This window comes from Carya illinoinensis, chromosome 4, assembly GCF_018687715.1.
Source record: "Carya illinoinensis cultivar Pawnee chromosome 4, C.illinoinensisPawnee_v1, whole genome shotgun sequence".
In the NCBI taxonomy this organism is placed as follows: Eukaryota; Viridiplantae; Streptophyta; class Magnoliopsida; order Fagales; family Juglandaceae; genus Carya; species Carya illinoinensis.
In genome coordinates this window covers 2,101,835-2,129,472 of record NC_056755.1, presented here as the reverse complement: position 1 = coordinate 2,129,472, position 27,638 = coordinate 2,101,835, and the positions used below count along the sequence as shown (strand labels likewise).

The 27,638-nt window shown below is 37.5% G+C and overlaps 3 protein-coding genes across 3 annotated transcripts; 2 read left to right on the top strand and 1 right to left on the bottom strand.

Moving 5' to 3' along the window:
• The first annotated feature begins 8,914 nt into the window (after nt 1–8,914).
• LOC122308415 (serine/threonine-protein kinase STY13-like) lies at nt 8,915–13,444 on the top strand. The gene is made up of 6 exons (XM_043121730.1): nt 8,915–9,441; nt 10,888–11,009; nt 11,588–11,784; nt 11,932–12,106; nt 12,704–12,838; nt 13,012–13,444. Exons 1-6 carry the CDS (start codon nt 9,180–9,182, stop codon nt 13,216–13,218), a joined length of 1,098 nt encoding a protein of 365 aa, XP_042977664.1. The 5' UTR covers nt 8,915–9,179; the 3' UTR covers nt 13,219–13,444.
• Nucleotides 13,445–15,082: 1,638 nt separating this feature from the next.
• LOC122308134 (bidirectional sugar transporter SWEET4) lies at nt 15,083–17,687 on the bottom strand. Its single transcript, XM_043121317.1, has 6 exons — nt 17,593–17,687; nt 17,078–17,114; nt 16,648–16,870; nt 16,103–16,264; nt 15,848–15,967; nt 15,083–15,545 (listed from the first exon to the last, which is right to left on the bottom strand). The coding sequence occupies exons 1-6, from the start codon at nt 17,633–17,635 to the stop codon at nt 15,396–15,398; spliced, it is 735 nt and encodes a 244-aa protein (XP_042977251.1). The 5' UTR covers nt 17,636–17,687; the 3' UTR covers nt 15,083–15,395.
• A 5,730-nt stretch (nt 17,688–23,417) lies between these two features.
• On the top strand, nt 23,418–26,751 carry LOC122307677 (homeobox-leucine zipper protein HAT5-like). Its single transcript, XM_043120710.1, has 4 exons — nt 23,418–24,032; nt 24,453–24,586; nt 25,269–25,508; nt 26,140–26,751. Exons 1-4 carry the CDS (start codon nt 23,945–23,947, stop codon nt 26,500–26,502), a joined length of 825 nt encoding a protein of 274 aa, XP_042976644.1. The 5' UTR covers nt 23,418–23,944; the 3' UTR covers nt 26,503–26,751.
• Nucleotides 26,752–27,638: the final 887 nt, after the last annotated feature.

Here is a 27,638-nt window from a genome sequence, read left to right as displayed (position 1 = left end):
TCACTTTTCATTTACAAATCAAGCTCTGTCATCTGTTTTTTGCTAGTATACGTTGATGACTTGGTCATAACTGGGAGTGATATCACTTTTGTTGGCTCAGTAATTGAAAAACTTGGAAATTGCTTCTCTTTAAAAGACATGGGACAGCTCCATTATTTCTTAGGCATGGAAGTCATACCTACAAAGTCTGGCCTTTTTTTGTCTCAGCATAAATATATTAGAGAGGTTCTGTCCAAGCAGCATATGCTAGGTGCAAAAGATGTATCGACACCTTTGTCCACCACCACATCGTTAAAACTCATTGATGGCACAAGTTCAGTGGACAGTACCCAATTCCGGAGTGTCATAGGGGCTCTTCAATACTTGTCTCTTACTAGGCCAGACATTTCATTTGCAGTGAATAAACTCTCTCAATTCATGCATAAACCCACTGAAACTCATTGGACAGCTGCGAAACGCCTTCTACACTACTTGAAACAAACAATTTTACATGGCCTCCACATAAAAAAAACTAGCAGTTCAGCCCTTACTTCCTACATGGATGCAGATTGGGTAGGTAACCTTGATGATAGAACCTCAACATCTGCCTACATTAGCTTCCTTGATCCCAATCCAATTTTTTGGAGCTCAAAAAAACAAAGGGCAGTTGCTAGATCCTCCACTGAGGCCGAGTATCACGCTCTCGCTAATGCAGCATCAGAAACTCTTTGGCCCATCTCTTTATTTCAAGAACTCGGGTTCCCACTACCCTCAACACCAAAGCTGCTCTGTGACAACTTGGGAGCTACCCAACTGAGCTTCAATCCTGTCCAACATTCTCGCATGAAGTACATCCAGATTGACCTTCACTTTGTGCGTGATATGGTTCAAAAAGGCACACTTCAAGTTTATCATGTTAATACACAAGATCAGCTTGCAGATCTTCTCACAAAACCACTATCAAGGCAGCGCATGCAACGACTCAGAACCAAGATTGGACTTACTGACGGAAGCCCTATCTTGAGGTGGCGTATAAGGGAAGATCCCACAAATCAAGCCAAGGATAATAAATCCAACAAATAGCCGAAGATCATGCCTCCATCAGCTCACAAATCACAGCAACTTTATTCTCTAGTTTTGTACAGCCTTATTCTTAATTAAGCTTCCTAAAATAGAATCTCTAATTTTTGTATTTAAATGTATATGATTACAATGTATAATGTATGATTGTTTTTGTCATTTTACTAAGAAATAAAGATTCAGTTCTTATTCAATCCACAACATGCATTATGGAATGCAATCATTTAACAGATCAACTCCCTCAGTCTGGAAAAAAATGAAGAATCCTCAAGTCTTGACCACTCACTCCCAGCTCTCTTTCTTGTCAACCGGTCATGAGATGCGATGAAATGGTCAGGCAGTCCAATTTTTTTTTATTAAGTAGATCTTATTAAAAATGAAGCTAGCCATGGTTCCAGGTTAGTGATTGATCCAAGAGTTTTGTTACATATAAATACAGTCGCGCACTAATCTGTATATTAATACTGATTTATTTATACTTAAAATTTAAATTAACACTGTTTTTAATAAAATTTATTTTTTGACCAATCACATCATATTAATATATAAATTAATACATAATTATACTTGTAACTATATTTTTCCTTAATTCAATCATGTTTCAGCACTTGCCGTGTAGCTGTTGCATGCTGTTTTTCTTTTAATGGGATCAGTGAACAGGTTGAAAAGACAATTGAAACAAGTAATGTTAGCACACAACAAAAGCAATATATGATAGCGATTTGCCATGGCAGGGATATGTTGAGTACTGTGGAGTCTGGTCCACACCATTTGAGCGGAGGCATTGGCCGCTCGAGCGAAGTCAGGCAAAGTCAAACGCTCGACGTCAGCTCGACAGTGAGCTCGAGTGGGAGGCGTTCGCTCGAGCGGAGGCATTGGCCGCTAGAGCAAAGTCAGGCAGAGTCAAACGCTCGACGTCAGCTCGACAGTGAACTCGAGCGGGACGCGGAAGGGAAGTTCGCTCGACGCGCGCTCGACACGCCGCTCGAGCGAACATGCGATTTTAGGGATTCCGCCGTTTGAACTATATAAATGATGTTTAAACTCATATGGCCGGTTACTGTAGACACAAAAATACTGTGGATGAACAGTGTTGAGATCCATCTTGTAGTGTGATATTCCTCGATAATAAAATCCTCTGCAGCTCCTGTGGACGTAGGCAATTTGCCGAACCACGTACATCTTGTGTCGTGTGTGTGATTGCATGTGTGATTGTTTTTCTCGTTCGTTATTATCTCTCAATTCATTGTCATCGTTTTCTCACAACAATTGGTATCAAGAGCCAGGTTCGGGTCTGAGGAGAAACGATGGCTGGAGATGAATTGAAGGTATCGGGGATCGAGAAGTTTGATGGCACGGATTTTAGATACTGGAGGATGCAGATAGAAGACTACCTCTATGGGAAGAAATTTCATCTTCCACTATTGGGGCAGCAACCGGAAAAGATGGATGATGCTAGTTGGAACCTGTTGGATCGACAGGTTCTGGGGGTTATTCGATTAACCCTGTCGAGATCCGTTGCACACAACGTCATCAAGGAGAAGACGACGGCGGATCTCATGGCGGCTTTGTCAGGTATGTATGAAAAGCCGTCAGCGAATAATAAGGTACATCTGATGAAAAAGTTATTCAATTTGAAAATGGCAAATGGTACGTCTGTTGCACAACATCTGAATGATTTTAATACTATCACAAATCAATTGTCGTCTGTTGAAATTGAATTTGATGATGAGATACGTGCACTGATACTATTGGCTTCATTGCCAAATAGTTGGGAAGCCATGAGAATGGCTGTTAGTAATTCTGCTGGTAAAACTATACTGAAATATGATGATATTCGTGATTTAATTTTGGCTGAGGAGGTGCGCAGGAAAGATTCAGGCGAGACCTCGGGTTTGAGTTCAGCCCTAAATGTTGACTCTCGAGGGAGATCACATGACAGGAACTCAAACAGAGGAAGATCAAAATCAAAGTACAGGGGCAAGAGCAAGTCGAGGCCTGGTTAGCAGGCAACTTGTTGGAATTGTGGCAAAACTGGCCACATAAAGAAAAACTGCAAAAACCCCAAGAAGACGGAGAATGATAGTGCTAACGTGGTAACTGAAGAAGTACAGGATGCACTATTGCTTGTAATTCATAGTCTAGTTGATGACTGGATACTGGATTTAGGGGCTTCCTTCCATACATCTTCCCACCGGGAGCTAATGCGGAACTATGTTGCAGGTGATTTTGGAAAGGTATATTTGGATGATGGTGAGGCTTTGAACGTAGTGGGGATGTGAGACATTGACATTGCACTCCCTGGCAAGAACAAATGGATCTTGCAAAAGGTCAGGCATATTCCTGAGTTGAAGAAGAATCTCATTTCTGTTGGGCAGCTTGATGAGTGTGGTCATTCAGTGGTGTTCTCAGATAGCACCTGGAAGGTCACAAAAGGGGCATTGGTACTAGCTCGGGGTAAGAAAACTGGTACACTATATATAACTACTGGTTTAATTGACACTATTGCTACTACCGTTGCAGAAAGCACAGCAGATTTGTGGCATTGCAGGCTTGGCCATATGAGTCAGAAGGGCATGATGGAACTTCTGTCTAGAGGCAAGCTACCAGAATTGAAGACAGTTGATCTCAGTTTGTGCGAGAGTTGTGTTATGGGGAAACAAAAGAATGTCAGCTTCTTGAAAAGTGGCAGAACGCCAAAGACAGGAAGACTTGATCTTGTGCACACAGATGTGTGGGGTCCTTCCCCAATTGCATCTCTTGGAGGTTCTCGCTACTATGTTACGTTCATTGATGACCATAGTAGGAAGGTATGGATTTATTTTTTGAAACATAAATCTGAAGTATTTAATGTTTTTAAAATTTGGAAAGCCATGGTTGAGACAGAGACGGGCTTGAAACTGAAGTGTTTGAGGTCTGACAATGGTGGTGAGTATGTTGATGGCGGGTTCAAGGAGTATTGTGCAGCTCTGGGTATCAGAATGGAGAAGACCATTCCTGAGACACCACAGAAAAATGGAGTTGCTGAGCGTATGAACAGGACTATTAATGAGCATGCTAGAAGCATGAGGTTGCACGCCGGACTACCACCTACTTTCTGGGCAGATGCAGTCAGCACTGCTGTTTATTTGATAAACAGAGGGCCATCAGTTCCACTGGATTGTGGATTGCCTGAGGAGGTTTGGAGCGGGAAAGAGGTTAAGTTTTCTCACCTTAAAACCTTTGGTTGTCTTTCTTATGTGCTTGTTGATTCTGATGCTCGTAGTAAGCTTGAGGCTAAGTCAAAGAAATGTTATTTCATTGGCTATGGAGACGAGGCATTTGGCTATCGTTTCTGGGATGATCAGGGTCGGAAAATCATAAGAAGCAGGAATGTGATTTTCAATGAGAAAATAATGTACAAGGATAAGTCGAGTACAGCTTCTGCAGTAGCTCCTCAGGAGTCCGAGTTTGTAGGATTGGATGACCTACCAAAGGTCACAGTGCAGTGTAGAGATTTGAGTGATGGGGAGAGTGGGTCCAGTGCACCCATTCCTATTATTCCGCAGGCAGTTTCAGAACCGTCTACTCCTACAGTTGCAGTTCGCAGGTCAGTTAGGACTATACGTCCTCCACAGCGTTTCTCACCTACTTTGAATTACAGTTTGTTGACAGATGGTGGAGAATCGCAGAGTTATGAAGAAACTTTGCAAGATGAGAATTCTAGCAAGTGGGAGCTGGCCATGAAAGACGAAATGGATTCCCTGCTAGGGAATCAGACATGGGAGTTGACAGAACTTCCATCAGGGAAGAAGGCATTACACAACAAGTGGGTGTACCGGGTGAAAACTGAGCATGACGGCAGTAAGAGGTACAAGGCTAGACTTGTTGTAAAAGGCTTTCAGCAAAAGCAGGGTATTGATTACTCTGAGATCTTTTCTCCTGTGGTAAAGATCACAACTATCAGGATGGTACTGACTATGGTTGCTACTGAAGATCTATTTCTTGAGCAGTTAGATGTGAAGACAGCTTTTCTTCATGGAGACCTTGAAGAAGACATCTACATGCACCAGCCTGAGGGATTTGTGGAATAGGGAAATGAAGGTTCAGTTTGCAGACTGAAGAAGAGCTTGTAAGGCCTGAAGCAAGCTCCTAGACAGTGGTACAAGAAATTTGACAACTTCATGCACAGTGCAGGGTATATTAGATATCAGGCAGATCACTGTTGCTATGTCAGGCATTTTGACAATTCTTACATTATTTTGCTGTTGTATGTGGATAACATGCTTATTGCAGGGGCTAGTATTGATGAGATCAATAATCTGAAAAAGCAGATGTCAAAGCACTTTGCAATGAAGGATTTGGGAGCTGCAAAGCAAATCCTTGGCATGAGAATTGTCAGAGACAGAGTCAGAGGTACGTTGAGACTCTCACAGGCTGAGTATGTGAAATAGGTACTCAGCAGGTTCAATATGGACAAGGCCAAACCAGTTGGCACACTCTTGGGAAGTCACTTCAGACTCAGCAAGAATCAGTCACCAGAGTCAGAGGAGGAACAAGATTACATGAGTAAAGTTCCTTATGCCTCAGTCATTGGTTCACTTATGTATGCTATGGTTTGCACAAGACCGGATATTGCCCATGCAGTGGGAGTTGTGAGTAGATACATGAGTAACCCAGGAAAGCAACATTGGGAAGCAGTGAAGTGGATTTTGAGGTACCTAAAGGGTTCCTCGGAAACTTGTTTATGTTTCTCTGGAGAGAGATTGGAAGTGCAGGGCTATTTTGATGCTGATTTAGCTGTAGATATTGACAGCAGAAAGAGTACCACGGGCTTTGTTTATACACTTGGTGGTACTGCAGTGTCATGGGGTTCTAATTTACAGAAAACAGTTTCTTTGTCTACAACAGAAGCTGACTATATTGCAGTGTCAGAGGCTGCAAAGGAGATGGTATGGCTACAAGGCTTCTTGGAAGAATTGGGTAAGAAGAATCAAAAAGGCACTCTCTACAGTGACAGTCAGAGTGCCATATTCCTAGCCAAGAATCCAGCATTCCATTCCAGGACCAAGCACATTCAGATCAGGTATCACTTCATACGGTCATTGTTAGATGACGGACAGTTGTTACTTGAGAAGATTTGTGGAAGCAAGAACCCTGCTGATATGTTGACAAAGGGTGTTACGCTTGAGAAACTGAAGTTGTGCGCAACTTCAGTTGGTCTTCTAGAATGAAGACAGGAGCAGTGAGTTGCAAAGGTGGAGGATATCATGTTTGAGGAAGACGGCGATACAACGAGTGTACCAGTCTCCAAGTGAGAGAATTGTTGAGTACTGTGGGGTCTAGTCTACACCGCTCGAGCGAAGTCAGGCAGAGTTGAACGCTCGACGTCAGCTCGACAGTGAGCTCGAGCGGGAGGCGTTCGTTCAAGCGGAGGCATTGGCCGCTCGAGCGAAGTCAGGCAGAGTCAAACGTTCGACGTCAACTCGACAGTGAGCTCGAGCGGGACGCGAAAGGGAAGTTCGCTCGACGCGCGCTCGACACGCCGCTCGAGCGAACATGCAATTTTAGGGATTCTGCCGTTTGAACTATATATATGATGTTTAAACTCATATGGCCGGTTACTGTAGACACGAAAACACTGTGGATGAACAGTGTTGAGATCCATCTTGTAGTGTGATATTCCTCGATAATAAAATCCTCTGCAGCTCTCGTGGACGTAGGCAATTTGCCAAACCACGTACATCTTGTGTCGTGTGTGTGATTGCGTGTGTGATTGTTTTTCTCATTTGTTATTATCTCTCAATTCATTGTCATCGTTTTCTCACAACCGGATAGGTCGCTCTTGCAAATACTAACAATATAGTGGTCTACTGGAAGAAGGAAGTTCAATATTTGCCTTTATACGAATGGATCACGCTCTTGGAGTGTATTTAGCAAGCCGTTCTGTTTTTTGAGTAGAAAGTTCCAACCTTAGTGTTTTTTTTATTTTTTAAATGGTAAAATATATTTCATTCATTCAAACGGGACATTATATCTTTGACCTAAGATGTTATAAGCCAACTATTCTTTTTAATGCTTTCTATAATACAAATTTTTTTATAACTGACATAATTATTGTCGTAACTCTTTACAGATAAATCATTTGAAAGATAACACTCTGTCAAGTTAATAAACTTCACACTGGTATAAGATAGAATTAATAAATCACACACTTTATTTAAGATTAGAATATATATTTTATAGATAAAAGTTTAAGAGATGATGTGTTTTTTTTTTTTTAAATTAACCTAAAATAAAGGAAATAATAGAAAACATTAAAAAAAGAAAAATAACAAATTATATATTGAAAAGCTGTAGAACTACCTTTTAAACCTTGGAGAAAATAAAAAATCCAAAACAAAGGGATGTAGACATGGGAAACGCGCTATCCTAAAAGTATGACGGTCAGTGGGGCTAGAGAAACCAGTGTCCTTGGTCTTAAAAAAGCTACACGTGACGGTAGAAAATCTTCTCTTGTAATGGTGCATGGATGTCACATGCCCACTTTGAACTGCACGTATGGCTCATGCACCGTTTCATCCAATGAAATTTTTCACTCGTTTGAAAGATCGATGTCTTAAAAATTCTGCGATGAGGTGCATGACGGTCGATGGCTCCGGATTTATTAAACGAAATACTGCAATGATGATTATTATTGCCGTGACAGGTGTTTATTAAATGTAAATGAATATTTAATGCTGTATCTATTATTTTTTTAATATATTGGACCATTTAATACAGTTAGTTGATATTTATTGGCCAGTTCTTAGAGTCCCTACTCTTCCCAAAGAGAGATACTTTGGTCATCCAAAGTGTTTACCGAATTGATTTTTTTTTTATTAAGTAGATATTTTTTAGTGATTTTGTGAATTTTTTATTTTTTAAAAATATTTAAGAATATTAAAAAAATGAATGGAAAAAAACTCCAAAAAAAAAAAAAAAAAAAGGCCAGATGACTTGATGGTTTTTCAGGACAAAAGTTTCCGTAAATGTAGAACTACTCCATCCCAAATCTCACGTTAGGTTTTGTTTGACCTTTAAGGAATTTTTATTTTAAATATAAAATTCTCATCTCATCATTATAACTTTTTCAAATCTTCATATAAAATATAATAAACAATTTAACTTTTTTTTTTAATTTTTTCAAATTCTAATACAATAATAATATTAAAATATAATATTTTAATATTTAATCTTAAAATTTAAAATTCTCATCTAAAAATTTTCAGTGACCAAACAGAATCATATGTCCCTTGCCGTACTTCAATCCTGATCTCAGCTACAGGGGAGACAGACAAGACATGGCATGCCATACGGTACTCTATATATCATTAGCAACCAGTACCTATGTTCTGTCAGAATCTTCAGTTATTTCTCTACAATGTGTAGGACAGTAGGAGGGGTAACCCACATGTTTTAAGTTGCCAAATCTCGTGAGATGGTCATTTTAAGGAGTTTCCAAATCTAAATTTCTTTACGGGGAAGACTACAAACAGTCCAGTATACGAACCGACTGATCTAGAGTGAGGATATAGCTTCCTAAATTTAATAATCAACTATGTTGCAGAATACTAAGTTAAGCTGTTGGGCTTTTTTTAAGCCCACTTTACGACATTGGAATTATAAATTCAAGTAACGCACATCTACCCACCTTTCAACTGTCCCAAGTACCAACTGTTCTAGAGTGAAGATATAGCTCCTTTCGAAAAGGGCAAAAAAATGTGGACATTTGGGGTTGTGACAGTCTTATATAGAAAGGTACATCGACCGTGAATACCATAAAATTAAAAGGGGCCAACAGGCAGAGAAAGGGAGTGGGTTATAAACACACGTCGTGTCCAGGTAAAATCCATGTGCCCACATGCATGTTGGGGGGAGGAGAGAGAGAGAGAGACACCATAGTAACTCTCTGACTGATACTACTACTACTTATAGACGGACATCATAATAATCCTCAGCAGTCAGCACCACAAGAAGCAGCAGCAGCAGCAGCAGAAGTTGTGAAAAAACATACGCACTGAGAGGACCATCAATCAGAGCACGTTAGTCTGTGCCTTCAACCGTTTGACACAACCGGTGGAGTTGCATTAGAGAAAGAGATGAAAGAGAAGAGTGAAAGTGGTGGTGGGTATGTGAGGGCGGATCAGATAGATCTGAAGAGCTTGGACGAGCAGCTTCAGAGGCATCTGAGCAGGGCAAGGACCATCGAGAAGAACAAGAAGAAAGAGGAAGAACAAGAAGCAAGGTCTACCAGGCAAGAGTGGGAGATTGACCCTTCCAAGCTCATTATCAAGAGTGTGATAGCTCGTGGAACTTTCGGCACCGTTCATCGTGGCACTTATGACGGCCAAGACGTTGCAGGTATTAGAAAATTTTCCATTTCTAGTCTGAAAGTTTCGATTTTTTGTTTTTGTTTTTGTTTTTTTTTTTTTGTTTTTTGTTTTGTCTTGTGCGGGAAATCCCCATACGTGAAAAAAATAACCCATTTATCAAGTATTTTTCTTTCTTAAGAATACGGGTTCATTTCATACATTTGAGGCATAAATATATGTGCTATTTGGTTGTTTTTGTGGCACACCGTTTATAAGCTTTCTGCGTGTGGCCAAATTTGATGCCGATTTGCACTAGTTATAGTACCAGAGAATACGATTTTGGGCCTTTCTGACTGAACGGCTTGGTTTTTGCAGTGCTTTCGACCTCGCCGTTTAATTAGCTTCTCGAAACTACTTGTCTTGCTTTTAGAGATTTAGAGGATATCGCATGATTCAGTTCTTATATATTGTATAGGTCCTTCTACAAGGAATAACCAAAGAATCCTATAAAAAAAACGAAAAAATAATAACCAAAGAACAGCTAAAAATGTTTATGTTGGTCATTAGGGAAGTCGTTTTTCCTTTTAATTTGAAAGTGGCTGAGGCTGTCTGTTATATGGTGGGGTTTTAGTTTGAAGTTAGACCCTTATCGGGCTTAGATGGGAGGGAATCCGCTCGATTTGCTGTTGCAAGTTCCTCAATTTCAGTTATAACGTTTCTTAGTCTCCATTGTTGCTTTATTTATGAGAAAAAAGCAGGAAATTGTATTAAAATCACACTTTGGGCCTCAGGAAACAACAATTTTCTCTTAATTGAGCCAAATTCAGGTACCGTGATGTTTAGTTAAAGTGACTTCTCAAGCCGCACGGAAATAAGATGGCGTTTCTTTCATATCCCTGAGTTTTCCCAGCAATGAACTTGAGGGATGGAGTCGTGGTTCTTTCGGTAAATGACTATATGTGTTTCTCTTTTCTTTTAAACTTGATAATCATGAGTGATTTGTGAGGATCCATACTTAGAAAATCCGTGATTCACGGGGCTGAGTTAAGTTGGCAGTTAGGTGCATTAAATTCAAATTTCTTTTTTTTAAAAATAAAAAAATTTATTACTGATCCGCCATCATTTCAAAACCTTTGTGGAGGTAAAGATTCGGGAATTAGAAGTAATCACCTTGATTATGGTGACTCGTGTTTACTTCGAAGATGCGATGCTGCCAAATGGGTAGCTTACTTGCTCGTCTTTACAACTCACAAAAGCCTCAATATCGACCATTTGGGTTTCTGGACAGATCAGAACCTCCAATCTTTACTTTTAGCCATAACTAAGTTTAGATATGTTACACACTATTTTTTCATCATCATCACATAAGGTTTTATAAAACGTACCATAATTATTTATGTTTGATGCTGTTTTAGGTATAAAATTAAGAGTTCTTCTGACACTCACTATATTGTGAGTCAAATTCAAAGTAAATCATTCATTTCATCATTTGCAGTCAAACTTCTTGATTGGGGAGAGGAGGGCCACAGGTCAGAGGCTGAACTAGCGTCTGTGAGAGCGGCTTTTACGCAAGAGGTTGCTGTTTGGCACAAGCTTGACCATCCTAATGTAACAAAGGTAATAGTTCTTAAAATGGACCACTCAAATGAAGTTCTATAAAATGGACCTTGCCTGAACCTAAGACTATCTTACTCTGAGAGGATTCATGAGATCTTTAATCCCGGTTTGTTGCAATTGAAATTAGTTAGTCTTTTTTCTTTTAATTAAATTAAACTTGTAGAATGGAGATTTGTTTATATGTGAGTGTCTGCATGCATGGCTGAGGTTGGCACAGGGACACTAGGAGAGAACACTGGGCAATAACCCAGGCGTTGCAGTTGGGCTTTGTGTCCTGAAAGTGATCCCATAGTTATAATCTTGATTGAGCTATTCCTCTAGAGACTTATAAATAAGGTACACCAGTGCTTCAAAGTTACAAAAAGTCCATCCTGTCTTGATGCTAAAATAGAGGGTTGTTGCTCTTTTTTTTCTTTTTTTTAAAAAGTGCAAATAAAATGGAGGGATTTATTTATTTATTATTATTATTTTTTTCCGTCCTTTTTCCCCCTCTGCCTAATTCCTTGTTAAATGGGTTTAGACATTTATGTGAATATTTTCTTTACTGATTTATACAAATTCCTAATCTCCTTTTGCAGTTTTTAGGGGCAACAGTATGTGCATCGGAACTACACATACAAACAGATAATGGCCACATTGGCATGCCGAATAATGTTTGTTGTGTTGTTGTGGAATATTGTCCTGGGGGTGCACTAAAGTCATATCTCATAAAGAACCGGAGAAGAAAGCTAGCTTTTAAAGTTGTTGTCCAACTTGCACTGGATCTTGCAAGAGGGTCAAACTCCACACCCCATCTTAATTTTGCTTCATTCTTAAAATCTGTTAAATGTTTTTAAAGGTTTTGCATTTCAAGTATAAATTTACTTCATTACATATCAAAATCTCTGATACCAGGTTCATTATTCTCCACCATTTGTTATAGGTTGTGCTATCTTCATTCGCAGAAGATTGTCCACAGAGATGTTAAAACAGAGAATATGCTTCTGGATAAGACGCGTACCTTGAAAATAGCTGACTTTGGAGTTGCTCGAATTGAGGCTTCAAATCCTAATGACATGACTGGCGAGACTGGAACCCTTGGCTACATGGCACCGGAGGTATAAACTTGATTTCTATTAAATTGAACTCTGGCAAACCAAATCTCTCTCTCTCTCTCTCTCTCTCTCTCTCTCTCTCTCTCTCTCTCTCTCTCTCTCTCTCTCTCTCTCTATATATATATATATATATTTATATATGTATGTATATGTATCGTATTCATGCTTGCTATGCTAACTCATTGTTGTGGAATCCTTGAAGCTTAAGGGCCTGTTAGTTGAGCCCTAAATGGATTCACATGCTGCTTACCTTACTAGGTTTCTATCAATGGCATGCCCTTGATTCTAGCTGTTTAATCGAAGTGTGGGCCGTCTTCTATTATTCAAAAGTTGCTAGCTATGAAATTCTTGGCTTCTCATAGTTGACCGTAGTTTTGTGAATCTTGGCATTCTTTACTGTATCTGAAGGGAACAAAAGAAGAATGGTTTCTGCTTCTGCTTGAATGTTTGGGTTGGTCCAGAAATGATGGTTAGTTTGGCTTAGGTTGATGTTTCCCTTTTTAGCGCTTAGTTGCACTTTACCTTAGGAATGTTTCAGATACTTTCAGATGTTTAACAAGTAAGCATCTAACTTATCACCAATGACTTTGGACGGTGCAGGTTCTCAATGGCAACCCATATAATAGGAAATGTGATGTGTACAGTTTTGGTATCTGCTTGTGGGAGATATACTGCTGCGACATGCCATACCCCGACCTCAGCTTCTCGGAAGTAACTTCTGCAGTTGTTCGCCAGGTAGATAAAATATGTTAGATGTTTCTGCTTGCATGGAACTGACACTGACAGATGCGTGTGTGTATGTGTGTACACGTATGTCTATTCATAAATATGCACATGAAACAACAGAATCATCAGTCGTAATATGAAAAGGAAATTAAACTCCTCTATGCTTCTATATGAAACTGCAGAATCTGAGGCCAGAGATACCCCGCTGCTGCCCAAGTTCTCTTGCAAATGTAATGAAGCGATGCTGGGATGCGAACCCTGACAGGCGGCCAGAGATGGATGAGGTAGTGGCCATGTTGGAGGCCATTGACACATCAAAGGGTGGAGGTATGATCCCTCTTGATCACCCTCAGGGTTGTTTCTGTTTCCGCAGGTACCGAGGGCCTTGAGAAACTCAAACTACTCCAACCAAAGTGATTGTGGTGATATGCTACACGTTCTGGAAATTCAATTTGTATCTTATTCGATTTTAAAGATTAATACTAAAGGGGAAACGAAACTATGGAGGCTATAGGTTGAGAGTGGCTCTCCAATATGTGTTACTTAATTGGACTGTAGACTTTGTAAAGCTGTTCTTTCTTAACCATGATAAAAATCCCTGTTATTTGATATCAATTGATATGATAATAGGAGTGATCTGTTATTAAAAGTAGGCATGATGAGAATTTATGGTGGCTTTGCTCAGTGTGGAGGAGCTGTTATAGTTTATCATATTTGTTTCCCATTTCCTAAAACCTATATTGTCAAGGAAACAGTATAGGACATCTCCTTGGTCTGAGACCATCAAAGTTATGCCCATGTACTATTTTCACCGAAATAACGTCTAAATAGATCTATATGGAATGTGCAAATGATAACAAAAAAAATAAAATAAAAGTTTTGGAGTGAGAATTGATGGTTTTGATTATTTAACAGAAGAGGTTTGTCGTTTCAAATGCCTACAAATAGTTTCATTTTCCTTAAACCAAGAAGAGAAGATTATAAAGAACTGAGACAGACACAGAGATTATATAAAATAAACTCACAAACTGAAGTGGTTTTGTAGAATTTGTTAGAATTTAGATCTACTTTATAATAAAAATAACTTTATAATTTAATATATTATATTAAATTATATCAATTTGTGAGTTTACTTTTATATAATCTTTATATGAACAAAGTAGTTTCCTAATTCTTGTTGCTCCTTTGAAATGGTGAACTTGTGTCATGGCCCAAGGGGCTTGAAGCAAAGGAAGTGAGTATGGGAGAGGACTCAAATATTGGAGTGTTACGTTCAACATATTTCACTATTATTTATTACTTTATTATTAATTTTTATATACTTTTTATTACTAATCATTATTTTTTATTACTATTTAATATTTTATCATTATTTTTTACCTATTTTGTTCACTATTATTTATAACATATTTCACCATTTATCAACACTAAAATCCAATCTTAAGGGGGGGGGGGGCTTTTCCTTGCCAAAGGCCCAAACAAAAGAAATGGGCCTCGGCACCTTTTTGTTATTTACAACTTGAAAATTGTTCCTCCTCAACTCGCTACCAACAACTCCACCAAGTTTACATTAGCCACTTAAAAAATAAATAAAAAATAAAAACTCTTCATTTTAGCTAATTCAATTTTTTTAATACTCGCTTCTATAATTCTATATTATTCTACTTCTTTAAACATTATTTCTCACTCTTTTCTTGTTCTGTTTTCCTTCCAATAATAATATTTTTAAATCTTTCTCGTCCATTATAAATCATGCGGACACAAAAGATGGCGGATGGACGAATATGTTAACAGGTAATATAAGCGACAATGGCTGTTTTGGTCACTAACTATGCCAAGATGGTCATTTTGGGCTAAAAATCCGTCGTCTGAATCCCCTCCAAAACAACTTTTTTGTGGCGGTGGGTAAAATATGGACACGGTTATTAGTAGTGAAATTTTTATCCTATCTTAATACTTAAAAGAGTAATTCTACATATAATTGTAAAGTACGTAAATATTACATAATTATTTTTAAAAAAAAAGTGAGATTTACTATTAAAAATTAATTTTTTATATAAATTTTATGTTTTATTTATTTTTTTTTAAAGAATTACTTGACTATTGCACTATTTAAGGTTGTAAATATTTTTTGTCTTTGAGGTGAGATAAAAAGAAATAAGTGGTTTTTCAGACGCAGCCCAAGAGTCTTTTGAATTTAATAAAAAAAAAACAAAAAACTAAATATAGTTGCTAGAGTGGCTCATGCAAAGATTAACAGCTGAAGTAATTGCATGCACGCGCTGCTCTTTAAAATTGATAATGGCCAATCACAACCCAAGTTGTAGGGACCAATTATATTGATCTATTTACAAGACCTACCTACCTAGAATTAAAATACTTGAAACTTGAAAGCCTAGAAATTTGGCAAAAAAAATGAAAGACAAACTGATGATTAAATCTCCGGCCACAGCTAGCAAAAATAGAAATGCATGCTTCAACCGATCGAAACCTAAGAGGGCCGGGGTTACAAATAACTAAGAGAAATACTAGTCTCGCGCGGCCACATCAGAACTAGCTGAATCGATCATGCGACGTTTGAAAGCTGGACGTTAGATGGCTTCTGACGCACATCGTCGTCGCCGTCGTCGTCGTCGTCTTTTGGAGTTGTCCTGTAATAAACTGCATATAGTATGAGTTGAGCGGCACCAGAGACTGCGCCAATACCATTGCTGACCTGTAAGATTAATATAGAATTCGGTATAAAATGATCATAGGTTAAACTCCTTGGATGTACAAACAAAAACAATATTATTAGTATTAATTGCAGATCCATGTTAATATATAATTAAGCAAATGCTTGACAGCTTGTAAATAATTTTTTTCTTTTTTTTTTTAAAAAAAAAATTTTGGGGAGCGTAAATAAAAAAGAAATAAACAATATAATTATAACCTCAAACACCCTGAAAGGCGTTCAATTTTCCTTCCCAAAATTTTAACCCTAGCTATAAAAAGTCGTGTAGTGAAAGTCGAAGTTACCAGGATGTAGATATCAAACTTGATCAGGGCATAAGCTGTCCAGACGCAACCGTTAAGGAAGTTGGCCAATGAGAGAGAAAATGGCATGTATTTCACACTCTTGGTTGTGATGACTTGTTTCTGTTAATTAAGATCAAAAGCGGCGAAAGATACATCAAAGATCCCCCAATGCATAAAATCAAAGATCTGGCCTTGGATGAATGAAAACAATCATTTTAATTAATGGGATTCAAGAGAGAAAGAGATCAGACATACCATGATTGTAAGCGGAGAAACGTACATGATAATGTTGAAGATATCACAGATGATGCCCACCATCATGGATCTGTTCTTGTGAGTGTGTAATGCCAGCATAGTAATAACAACAATGAGGACCACGAAAACAACCTCACCGGCAAGCCCTATCAGTACCTTTTTCTGTAAATAGAAACGACAATATAAACAAAAACACAATCACAACAACTTCTTAATTTCTTCATTCGAATCAGTTTTAAATGAGTACACATGATGCACTTCCAAATTGAAGTCCCTGCAGGGACCCTCTAGTATATTCTTTAATAACGACTAATTTTGATTAAAATAAGCAGTCAGGCATATGTTAAAAAGGTACTTAAATAGCCTATTTTCTGATCATGTACTGGGACCCTCTATTTTATAAGATAAAGTAGGCGAGAATGTTAGTCAGCCAAAGGATCACTAGGTCTAATTGATCTAAACCCCAATATTGTGGGCAATAATAGAATTTTCAAGCAAGCATTAATTCGATAAGGGTACTTTTTAATTAAGCAGAATGTACGCACCCGTCCATTCTTCTGGCCCGCCGCATAGGCATAGAATATCGCTAAATAGATGAGCTCCAACGCTAATCCAACGCTATTGATAGTCACAACCAGAAGGCTGTCAGGGTGAACAAATGGCATGCCATAGAAAATCCAGAACAAGCAGTTCAGTACTGTTGCGATATAGGGAACCGGCGAGAAATCCTCCACTGCCTTTTTCTTAATGATTCTGTAAAATGTAGGCCTGACAAAAAGTTTCCGGACGTTTAATGCATGAATTACAAGAGTGTGACTTTGAAGAGATTTTAGCAATAAATATTAATTAATCATCCGGAAACGATCCTAATGATCAACAACTGATCGAGACTAAGCTTTATACGAAGCTATATATATGCATCCATATATAATTGCATGCATACATAAGCAGAGAAAAAAGACCAGAGGTACTTACACTGGCGAGAGGAAGAGCCCGAAGGAGATCACATTCCCTGCGCGCGCGGAGATAATTAACAGTATCAATGATACCGAAATAATCAGTCAGCACACAATTACACTACAAAACTCTCTTAATAATAAATCGATTTATCTATGAACCAAAGCACTGCAACCACGATCAAACTCTGAACTACTTAATCGAACTTACATACATGAGAAATCCAGGAAATTTGTGCGTAAGTAAAGCAATAAATTAATAAATAACAGAAAACACACACACACACACACAAATTAAGACAGCGACTGCACCGAGAGAACGAAGATCAAAATCAAAAACACATTGTTTTGCGCTCTTTAAAAGGTTAACACAAGATCAAATTATAATGGACTACATTTTTCATTCGAAACCAAATTAAAAAAGAAAAAACGAAAAACTATAGATGAAGAAAAAAAAAATCAGAGATCATCACGATATAGGAAGCCAGGGCTCGAAAAAAGTATATAGAAGAAATGTGATGGAGAATTAGTCACCAATGATCCCGACGACGTTTCTAGCGAAATCAGCGCTCACCATATTCGAAGCGCGTCCTCGGAGTATTGAGTTGAATTCAGAGAGAGAGAGAGAGAGAGAGGGGGGGGGGGGGGGGGGGTTTGGATAGAAATAAGAGAGGGCGGGGTAAATATATAAAAGAGCCTAGTGTTGGAGTGGAGTAGGAGTAGGAGTAGGAGTCTGGAGCGGATCGATTTTATCCAAATCAGATATATAATTATTTCAATTAAAATTAATTTAATTTAGATTATTTGAATTTTTGATATATTTTTAAACCAACTTCGTTATATATTTATATATATATTTTTGTAAATTAATTTGGTTTCCGATTTTCTCATGCAATTATATTAATTAATTTGCCATTCACACTTCACACAGATATATATAGCCCATTGGTTTTTCAAATTTTTCGCATTACTTGACATTTTTTAAACCGACATATTTAATTTTTTTCTAAAAAAAAGAAAAAGAAATCGGAGAGTAATAATTAACGGAATCGAGTATGTGAGATAGGCGGCGATATCCGGTAGTACTCGCACGGCTCTGTCTCTCTCTCTCTCTCTCTTATAAATCAAAACAGCGTGCATGGGAATGAACGCATGAACCAATGAATGGGAGATTGCACGGACAGAGAGAGAACCGTGCGTCCTCGGTCCTGGACCGTTTGAGTTGGGGTAGTTACGTGAAAAATTCTGATCATTTTGGGTCTTGCATTTCCACTTAATCACGAAATATACCTCTCTTATTTTAAGTCACGTTTGATGACTTATAAATGAAGAGTTTTGCTACATACAAGCATAGTCGTATACTAATCTATATATAATATTGATTTATTTATATTTAAAATTTAAATTAATACTATTTTTAATAAAATTTACTTTTTAATCAATCACATCACATTAATAAATAGATTAATACATAATTATACTTGTAACTATATTTTTCCATAAATAAAAATACGTATCTTCTATGTAAACAACGACCCGACCCGGCCCGGCCCAAAAGTTCTCAAAACCATATTCGATCCTACAAATTCACTGACCAGTGTGCCCTTTACTTTATTAAACTCGGGGGCATATATAATATAACAAAAAAATTTTGTGTACTCCTTAGGAGTCCTTGCATACTCCATCCTTACATACTCCATTAATTTAATTAGTTACGTCAAAGTTTTTAAATATAAATTAATAGTTTTGGTCAATCACATTAGAAGAATACACAAAAAAATATATAAAAATAATTGTATGTAGCAAAACTCAATTTAAAATTCATATTATTTTTTTAAGTGTATTTCAGATTAATTAACCATTTTTCTCTATATAAATATCATTTCTTTATATAAATTGGGTTCTTTTTTAACCTGTCTTAGCCATGCTATAGCTTATATATATATATATATATAAGTATTCTCTATTTTGATCTTCGGTTAATAAATTTAAATACATGATAGACTGCAAAACTTTTCCTTTTTTTGTTAGGCTTGATATATATAAGATGGGTAGTACTCGATCATGTGGCAATTTATAAGATTAGTGGTCTACGAAATAAATATATATGGGTTAGTGGGTGCCATGCATGCATTTTAATCAACCCTAGTTATATACTTTTTTAATTATAGCCACACCAGGATAATTGCCAATATACAGTTGCCGCATATATGGTAGTAGTGGGCCTAGTGGATGTAAGGTCCCCCCCCGGTCTCTCTCTCTCTCTCTATATATATATATATATATATAGAGAGAGAGAGAGAGAGAGAGAGAGAGAGAGAGAGAGAGAGAGAGAGAGAGGTGGGTTGTGAAGACAGAGACATTGCCATGCATGCTGCCTGCACCCTAATGGTATAGCTAAAATGTTATGAGACATGATCGTGTAAAGCAGTATTCATGACGACCTGGCCGGCTGGGATATTCGATCGATCGATCGTCACATCTGTTAAAAAGAAGCCATTGGCCAGCATACAGCATTAATATGAAAGCTAGAAAGAAAGGATCATGCGTAAGTAGTACGTACCTTAAATATTATATATACTCAATCCCGGCCACTTTATATGATTATAGACTTTATCTGCGCGCAATACACACAAAATACACGCTCATGACACAAACATATCGGTCTCAAAAGCAGCATTAATATTATTTGATCCTTCTCAATCAGGTGCGCGCCTGATCTTCCTTTTCAGTGCTGGCCGGCTTTTCATTTCTCGATCGATCCCTCTCATAATTCCTAGCCATTACTTGTAGTAGTTCACCACCTCCTTCTCGTTCCCCACCTTTTCCTAAAGCTAACCCTAAATAAAGACAAAAAAGAAACGTCGTAAATATCTTCGGATTCCAATTTCATGGTCAAAAGACCGCCGGCCCATTGATTAGTCTATTGATTGCCTCCTTTAGTTGCGAAGAATTTAAACAACAAAAGCGAGAGATCGAGAGGAAGAATTTCATGCGTGCACACACAGCACAATGATCAGCTTAAAAACTTCCTTTTGCATGCAAATTAAACCCGGCCGGCCAGTACGACGTGACCTACATCTATATATGACGATTTTATGTTGTTCTTGAGCACTATTTAAGTAATTAGTACGTTGATCATGTTAAACCCTTTTTACTCTATACTAACTTAGAATAAAGGTCATGATTCTATATATATATATGCATGATTTCTCTGAAAAAACAACGTCTTTTAATTTCTGCATTTTGATCCCTATCTAGCTATATCCTCATGATGATCATCATCATCTTGCATTAATTTAGAATAATATGAGAAAATTTGTTATAGGTGCGTTCAAATATTCTTAATTTATGCTGAGAAAAAGTGGATATATATATATATTCTTTTGAATATAATTATGGCTATATATATATATTGTAGATATGAGAAATTAATGATCAGTCATCGGCGGGATTGGAGTTGTTACCATGCACATGTACAGTACTAGAAGAGAATGGCCAGTATCAGAGTTAAAAGTAAGAAAACCTAGCAAAACAATGCCAATATTTTTTCCATGCGCGCAATATTAATCCAAAAACAGTCGTGATGATTCAATAATAATATTCTGCCGATCGATCTAATGTGTCAGAAAATCATGCTTGTTTTAGCTAGTGGCTCTTAATTTTCTAAATGATACTGATGCTGTACACACCTAGCTAGCCATAGACGACGTACGTTTGACCTCCAATATTTAAACATGGATTAAGCATTAATTACTCGGAGTAATTTAATATAAATTCGTTTGCTTTAATTAACGCCCATCCCTCCCATTAATATCACATAAAAGAAGGTTCTGTCAGGTGGAGAATCTGCGCATATATATATATATATATATACATATATATAATCTTCAATTAAATCCTTAATTAATCATCTGACAGGATGTACACTCATAGTGTACACTCATAAAAAGTCGTATATTCTCATATATATATATCTCTAGAATATTAATGCTAATTGCTAGTGAGCTAAATGTGTAGAAGGGAGAAGAGTACGTACCGCGTAATGCAAGGGTTGTTTCCTAGCAGCTTGTTTCCATTAATTTGAGTTGGAGATCATGATAATAATGCTTTATACATGAGACTAGATCGTGGAATGAAAGACTGATAGAGCTATTAAAAATTAGATAATGAACGATAAAGCTATTGTACAGTCTTGACTCTTGCCTGCCAAGATTCTTACTTCTAAAACTTTCGGGGAGATCTGCAAGCTGTACGTGTGAAACCCATTTTCCTTGTTTAGGATGAGAAAGTCCCTATTTTATTTTCATTTATTTCTGTTCCTTTCCCACGTTATATATGCTTGTTGCCATGTCCGATCTAGGTCATTGGTGGACAACTGGGCCAACATTCACATGGAACTTGTGTGTGTGTATATTAATTTCATTTTTCTTCAAATTAACTAAAGATTTAGATCAGTTTACCCTAAAATATGGGTGCTAAATCTTTAATTCCCACTAGGATCTAAACATCATGTGCAAGCCTCATATATACCACAAAGTTGTTGGCTTACAGATCATGCAACATGAATTCCTTTTTTTTTTAGGGTACATGATACATGATGCCCTTATATATATATATATATATGTTCATATCCTCCAAGCCAAAGTGGTTTAGCAATGGTCACTAGCTAGATAAAGGATTGAAATTTAAAGGGAATTATTTCCTGACATCCATTAATTGATAATCAAATACGTACGTGCATATAATATGATATATAGTTCCAATAGTAGGTTTATTTTATATCTGTATAAAACTTCCACTAGATGTATATATAATAAATTTTATTCATCATGTGCCCATACACGCAGATCATGATCTAGTTTTCTTTGAAATTAGCAATATATATAATGGTGGGTTAATTTAGAAGTATGCATGTTGATTCTGATCATGATCAGTAGGTGCGTGCAGCATGCCCCCTGATCATGAGCTATTACTAAATGAGTACTAATACATCCACAAAAAAATTACATAATAACAATCCTACAAATTGACATAATTTTATATGATCGGTTAGATCATCTATTTTACAATAAAAATAAGATTATAATCTGACAAATCACATTAAGTCATATCAGTTTATGGAATTATTTTTATATAATATTTTAATTTGTGATTAGAGTATTTCCCTTACTAAATTTATGTCCGGATGCTTGTGTAACCTTCATGTAATATGCTAGCTTGCTAGCTTATCAAATTAATTTGAGCATGATGTCCTCCCATGACCGTGATGATCATGTGAATTTCATCCATGCATGCCACTCAATATTTTCGAAGATGCTGTCTTTGTAATTTGGTCCGCATCTTTAATTTGTTTGTTTGTTCTTTATTGGTTTTCTAATATTTCCTGATATTTTCCCTTTTGATTACATTTCTGGAGGGGTTGGTATAATTATATATACCAATCAACTAATTAATATTAAAACATTAATTAAGGAAATTAAGAATTAGATGGATCGAGCATATCTTCTTAATATTCTTTATTTCCTTCATGATCTCCAAATTATATGCATGATCATGCATGCATGTCCTCGATCGTATTAATAATTTATAATAAGACCACCGATCAATAGAGGCGCCATGCATTGAGGCTGCCGTGATCATGAACATGATCAGGGTAGGATTGATTCTTCAGCGTACGTGACGCGTTCACATGACATGCTTGTGGGTGCATCGGTTTTGCACACATAGTCTTGTTTGTTCTACGTACGTACCTTCTTAAATGATCAGGAGGGGGGGAAAGAACAAAAACGGATAAAAACAATGAATATTTTGAAGATCGATGATGACCATATAATCTATAAAAGTGACCAGAAGGATGGTGATCGAGAATCATATGCAGAGATCAGGTTGTGAAAGCTGTGCAGGAGAGTACTAGGCGATTTGACTTTCTTTTTATTTTATTTTTATAATAATATTTTTCTTAATTATATATATATATATATATATATATATAACTTTTGTTATATAAATATTACATGGATCCGACATATTCCCCGACCTCAAAACATGGGACCTATTTAACTCTGAACTGGCACTACAAGACACCAACCATTTTTATTTAAGGTATGATTAAAAAAATAATAATAATTCTACGTCCAAACTTTAATATTTTATGTATATTTTTATCATTTAATAGTTATAAATTAAACACATTTTATATAATAGAACGAAAATAGTGTGACATTACTCTTTTGTTATTTACATAAAAGTGTTAATAGAATGGGAAAAAGATTTAAATCACGAGGGTAGTTTCGTGATCTCACTATCGTCGGATTTCTATAAAATGCGCTAAATTCACTTCTCTCAATTTTAGCTGCAAAAATAGCTTAGATTAACCCACTTTCGGAGTGCGACAGAAACCATTTCTCGCCGCGATCTCAATCTCCGGCGACCGTCGTTTCGACTTTCCGATCTCTCTCTCTCTCTCTTTCTCTCTCTCAGTTTTATAAAGCTATCGATTTCTGGGCCATATCTGCGGTTTTTTTTGTTTTTGTTTTTGTTTTGTTCCGTTGTAATTCTGTCAGCTTTTTTCTTCGGCGCTCGAAGTGAAACACAAGTGGCCGGGAAAGTCAGGCAGAGCTGGGACAGAGCGGAGGGCTTGGCATGATGGGATTTTGTATATGCCCGTTACAGACGCCCGCGAGGTTGCTCTGGACCACAAGCTTCTTCCGCCACAAGCTTATGATTTTCTAATCCACCCGGCCTATATACTCCCAACCACCACAATTCTACGTATAGTATATAGAAAGCACCGGCCACCACTACCGGCACCGCGCCATACGATAGCTTTTCTTTCGTCTAGTCTCGCCGGGGAAGACCAAACGTGTCGACGAAGGATTGGATCATGGAGTCTGGCCGCCTTTTCTTCGACCCTTCGGCTTGCCATCGCGGCAGCATGTTGTTCCTCGGGAATTGTGATAACATTTTCCGAGGTATTTTCTTTTGCACTCTTTTTTTTTTTTTTTTTTTCCCCCAATATTACACCTTTTTTGTTGTTAATCGCTACTAATAAATGTGATGTTTTCTTGTACCTCCGTTTGATTGCTGAGAAACGTCTTAAAAGAAATGAATTCCGAGCCTTTTAAGTGAAGAACTACGCGTTATGTTGTTATCAATTTTCATATTCCCGGTCTCCGTGGAACGGAAATTTTCAGCAAAATTCATGAGATTAATTTTTGTTCATGTTTCTCATGTTTTATGAATGAAGCAGAATCCAAAGAATCAACTTTGTTGTTAAACTTGATTAAGATGTTATACATATATATGTATAGTTTTATTTTCTTGCAGTGATTTTTTTGGTATATTAATGGTCGTGTATGGGCACGTTTCTTTATTGGGTGGTGTTGAATTAGGAGGAACAACGATGATGAGCATGGAGGAAACCTCTAAGAGGCCACCATTTTTCAGCTCGCCGGACGAACTCCTCGACGACGATAATTACGACGAGCAGTTGCCGGAGAAGAAGCGCCGCCTCACTCCTGAACAGGTTTGTGAAGTGCTCAACCCATCCACCACCATTTACAACAATATGCTCACTGATCTTATACGTATCTGCTTCTTCTTCTTTTTTTCTTTTTCTTTTTCATGCACCTTTGTATTTCTTTCTGATCGGCATGCCATATTCCCAAGTTCATTCTTTTATTTTTAAATCTTATCGGCATCAAACTTCATTGGGGTGATCAGTTGGAATTTTTATTTTCTCTGCTTCCATTAATGTCAGATCCGAATTGACCAACTTTTGAACATATATTTGTGGGCTTATATATTATTCTGTCTGTCGGTGAAGTAGTAAACGAATACCTCGGAGTAGAAAATATAATAGTAAAGATTAGTAGTAGAAGCTACGTGAATTTAAGAACCATCTCTTTGGAATTGATGCTCCATCATAATCTCCTGGCAAGGACGTCGAAAAATGAAGATAATTAAGATTTTGAGACTTAAGAATTTTCTTTAGGTACAAAGAAAGTAATTAATAGGAATCCTACGACTTGCTGAGAATAATAAAACTATTCATCTTGGTGGAGAAGAGCGTGAAAGGTAAGATTCTGATTGTTTGGCTCTGTTTTCCCTACGTTTTGGAGCAATCCAATAAGAAAGTGTGACAATTCTTTGGTTTGAGTGATTTCTAGAGTGTTCTTTTTTAACTTTATGAGGGTAAATCTTTTAAGGTGCATCTGCTGGAGAAGAGCTTTGAGGCAGAGAACAAACTGGAGCCTGATCGAAAAACCCAGCTGGCCAAAAAGCTGGGGCTGCAGCCAAGACAGGTGGCTGTGTGGTTCCAGAACCGCCGGGCTCGGTGGAAGACAAAGCAGATCGAGAGGGACTATGATTTCCTCAAATCCTCCTATGACTCACTCCTCTCTAATTGTGACTCTCTTGTCAAAGAGAACGAGAAGCTGAAATCTGAGGTATGCTTGCCTTAAAGTTAACGCTTTCGAGCTTTATTTTCTGTCATTCTTGTGTGTATACCAGAAGAACTGTAACATATATCCTCTAAAAAATCACGTTTGATTTGGTGATGATAATTGATTATTTTACGTGGAATTCTCTATTACTCATTTTGATATCTTTCTTATAACCATCTGGAGAGTTTTTCTGTACTTGGATCTGCTAGTTCATCTAGTGGAATAGGGACAATTGTATTTATTAGATAATTTCAGTGCCTTATTAATCAACACTCCATCTTATGATATTGAGACACCTGTACCAGAAGATGATTGGACTCTGCCCGAAGAGGGTCCTACCAATTGAGATTCTTCCCTATAAATTACAAGCATGTGTTTTTCCAATAAAGCATCTGTTCTAAACCCCACCTTGATATAAAAAGGCAATTTGAAAGTCATTGGAGGAATATACCTTGGTAACTTTCTCAATATGCCTAAAGACTCTTTCTGTGTGCAAAGAATGGCCAAATCAATTTATCCCAAAATGAAAACAGCGACATTGTTAAAGAAGGTATCGTAGTCACTTCATTAGGTTCACTGCTCACTTATTGTAATTCAGTCATGTCATTAATACGTAATGATAATTGGACTGTAGGTGGTTTCCTTAACTGAAAAAATTCAAGCTGAAGACAGGGTCGGAGCAGCCATTTCAGCTCAAAAGTTTGACCCATTTCCAGGGGATATAACCCATGTTTCGGCCCTTCGAGTCAATGTAAAGGCAGAGGACCGCCTGAGTTCTCGGAGTGGGGAGAGTGCGGTGGTGGATGAGGACGGTCCACAGGTCATGGACAGCGGAGATTCTTACTTTCCAAGTGACAACTACCCCTACTGTGTGGCTCCAGTGGATATGGTCCAATCAGAGGAGGATAACAAGAGTGGTGATGGCCGTAATTACTTCCCAGATCATGATCAACACCATGGGGAGGAAGAGCCTTTTAGTTGGTGGATGTGGTCTTAAAATGTGCTTGAAGCTAATGGGTGGGTGTCGTTTACTGGCTTTTTAACATGTCATATATTCCAATACTAGTTTGCTTGAGCGGATAACTATCACGATCGGAAACTATTAACTGTGGTTGAACAAAACATAAGTTAAGTTTAGTGGCTAGGATCCTAGCTAGAACTGAGATCCCCGAGTTAAGTTAATGAATAAATCAAGTCTGTGTCGTCCTGTACGTACTTCTATGAGTAAACTTCTGGTTGAACTCTCTCTCTCTCTCTCTCTCTCTCTCTCTCTCTCTCTCTCTCTCTCTCTCACCTGATTTCTTCTCGAGACATCTCCATGCATGCATATGTTGGTAGGTGATAAAAAATATAAGAACGGCATCTATATTTTCTGCCATCAATGCAAGTGATCAAATATAAGGTAGCTGACTGCGTTGAGGATCTGCATTTGAATTGTATTACTTTCAAGGAAAGAAATGAAATTAATCTTCTTCTTTACACCTTGAAATCAATTGCTTAGCACGCACAGCATTTTGGGTTCTATTATTCTACAGGGCCTGTTTGATAGTTTAGATCGATTTTCCCAAAAGAGTTTCCACAAAACCAGCTGGAGTTCTTAAACATATGCGCACTTGGTACCTTCTTTAACTTCTTAAGTTGGGTATCTTTAATAAAGCTCACTCTTTGCGCCCTTTATTGAACAAGTCATCACCATCACTTTTCTCCATGACCACGATACCAAGGAGAGATGAGACTCGTGCCAACACGCTAATATAGTTACATCCACCCACTGATCTCTCCCATCTGTCATTTTCTGTGTTTTTTTCATTTAGAAAAAGAAAAGGAAATTTTTTTGAAAAAGAAGGCAAGCCAGCAAATTCAGCCAGTATCAAGTACCAATCGCTTCACAATCTCACAATATAAACACCAAGAAATAACCACGGGAGGTTACTTGTAAATTTTTTTTCTTTTTCTTTTTTAATGGCTATGCTGTGTCTGATCAGGGTCTTTGCTGTACTCTGCTGGTTTATACCCTTATCATGCTCTCCTTTCCTTTGATCTGGTAAAGGTGGTATGGAAGTTGGGTTTCTTCCATAATCCTTAGTGCCCTGTTACTTCTTAGCTTGCAAGAACTGTGGAGGAGATCAGCAA

Excerpts from the sequence above, each read along its gene's own strand:
- LOC122308415 (XM_043121730.1), top strand. The coding sequence starts at position 9,180 with ATGAAAGAGAAGAGTGAAAGTGGTGGTGGGTATGTGAGGGCGGATCAG. Across the intron at positions 9,442-10,887 it reads TGACGGCCAAGACGTTGCAG|TCAAACTTCTTGATTGGGGA; the intron begins GTATTAGAAAAT and ends CATCATTTGCAG. Across the intron at positions 11,010-11,587 it reads ACCATCCTAATGTAACAAAG|TTTTTAGGGGCAACAGTATG; the intron begins GTAATAGTTCTT and ends CTCCTTTTGCAG.
- LOC122308134 (XM_043121317.1), bottom strand. The coding sequence starts at position 17,635 with ATGGTGAGCGCTGATTTCGCTAGAAACGTCGTCGGGATCATTG. Across the intron at positions 17,115-17,592 it reads AAACGTCGTCGGGATCATTG|GGAATGTGATCTCCTTCGGG; the intron begins GTGACTAATTCT and ends CCGCGCGCGCAG. Across the intron at positions 16,871-17,077 it reads GGGCTCTTCCTCTCGCCAGT|GCCTACATTTTACAGAATCA; the intron begins GTAAGTACCTCT and ends ACTTTTTGTCAG.
- LOC122307677 (XM_043120710.1), top strand. The coding sequence starts at position 23,945 with ATGGAGTCTGGCCGCCTTTTCTTCGACCCTTCGGCTTGCCATCGCGGC. Across the intron at positions 24,587-25,268 it reads GCCGCCTCACTCCTGAACAG|GTGCATCTGCTGGAGAAGAG; the intron begins GTTTGTGAAGTG and ends AAATCTTTTAAG. Across the intron at positions 25,509-26,139 it reads ACGAGAAGCTGAAATCTGAG|GTGGTTTCCTTAACTGAAAA; the intron begins GTATGCTTGCCT and ends ATTGGACTGTAG.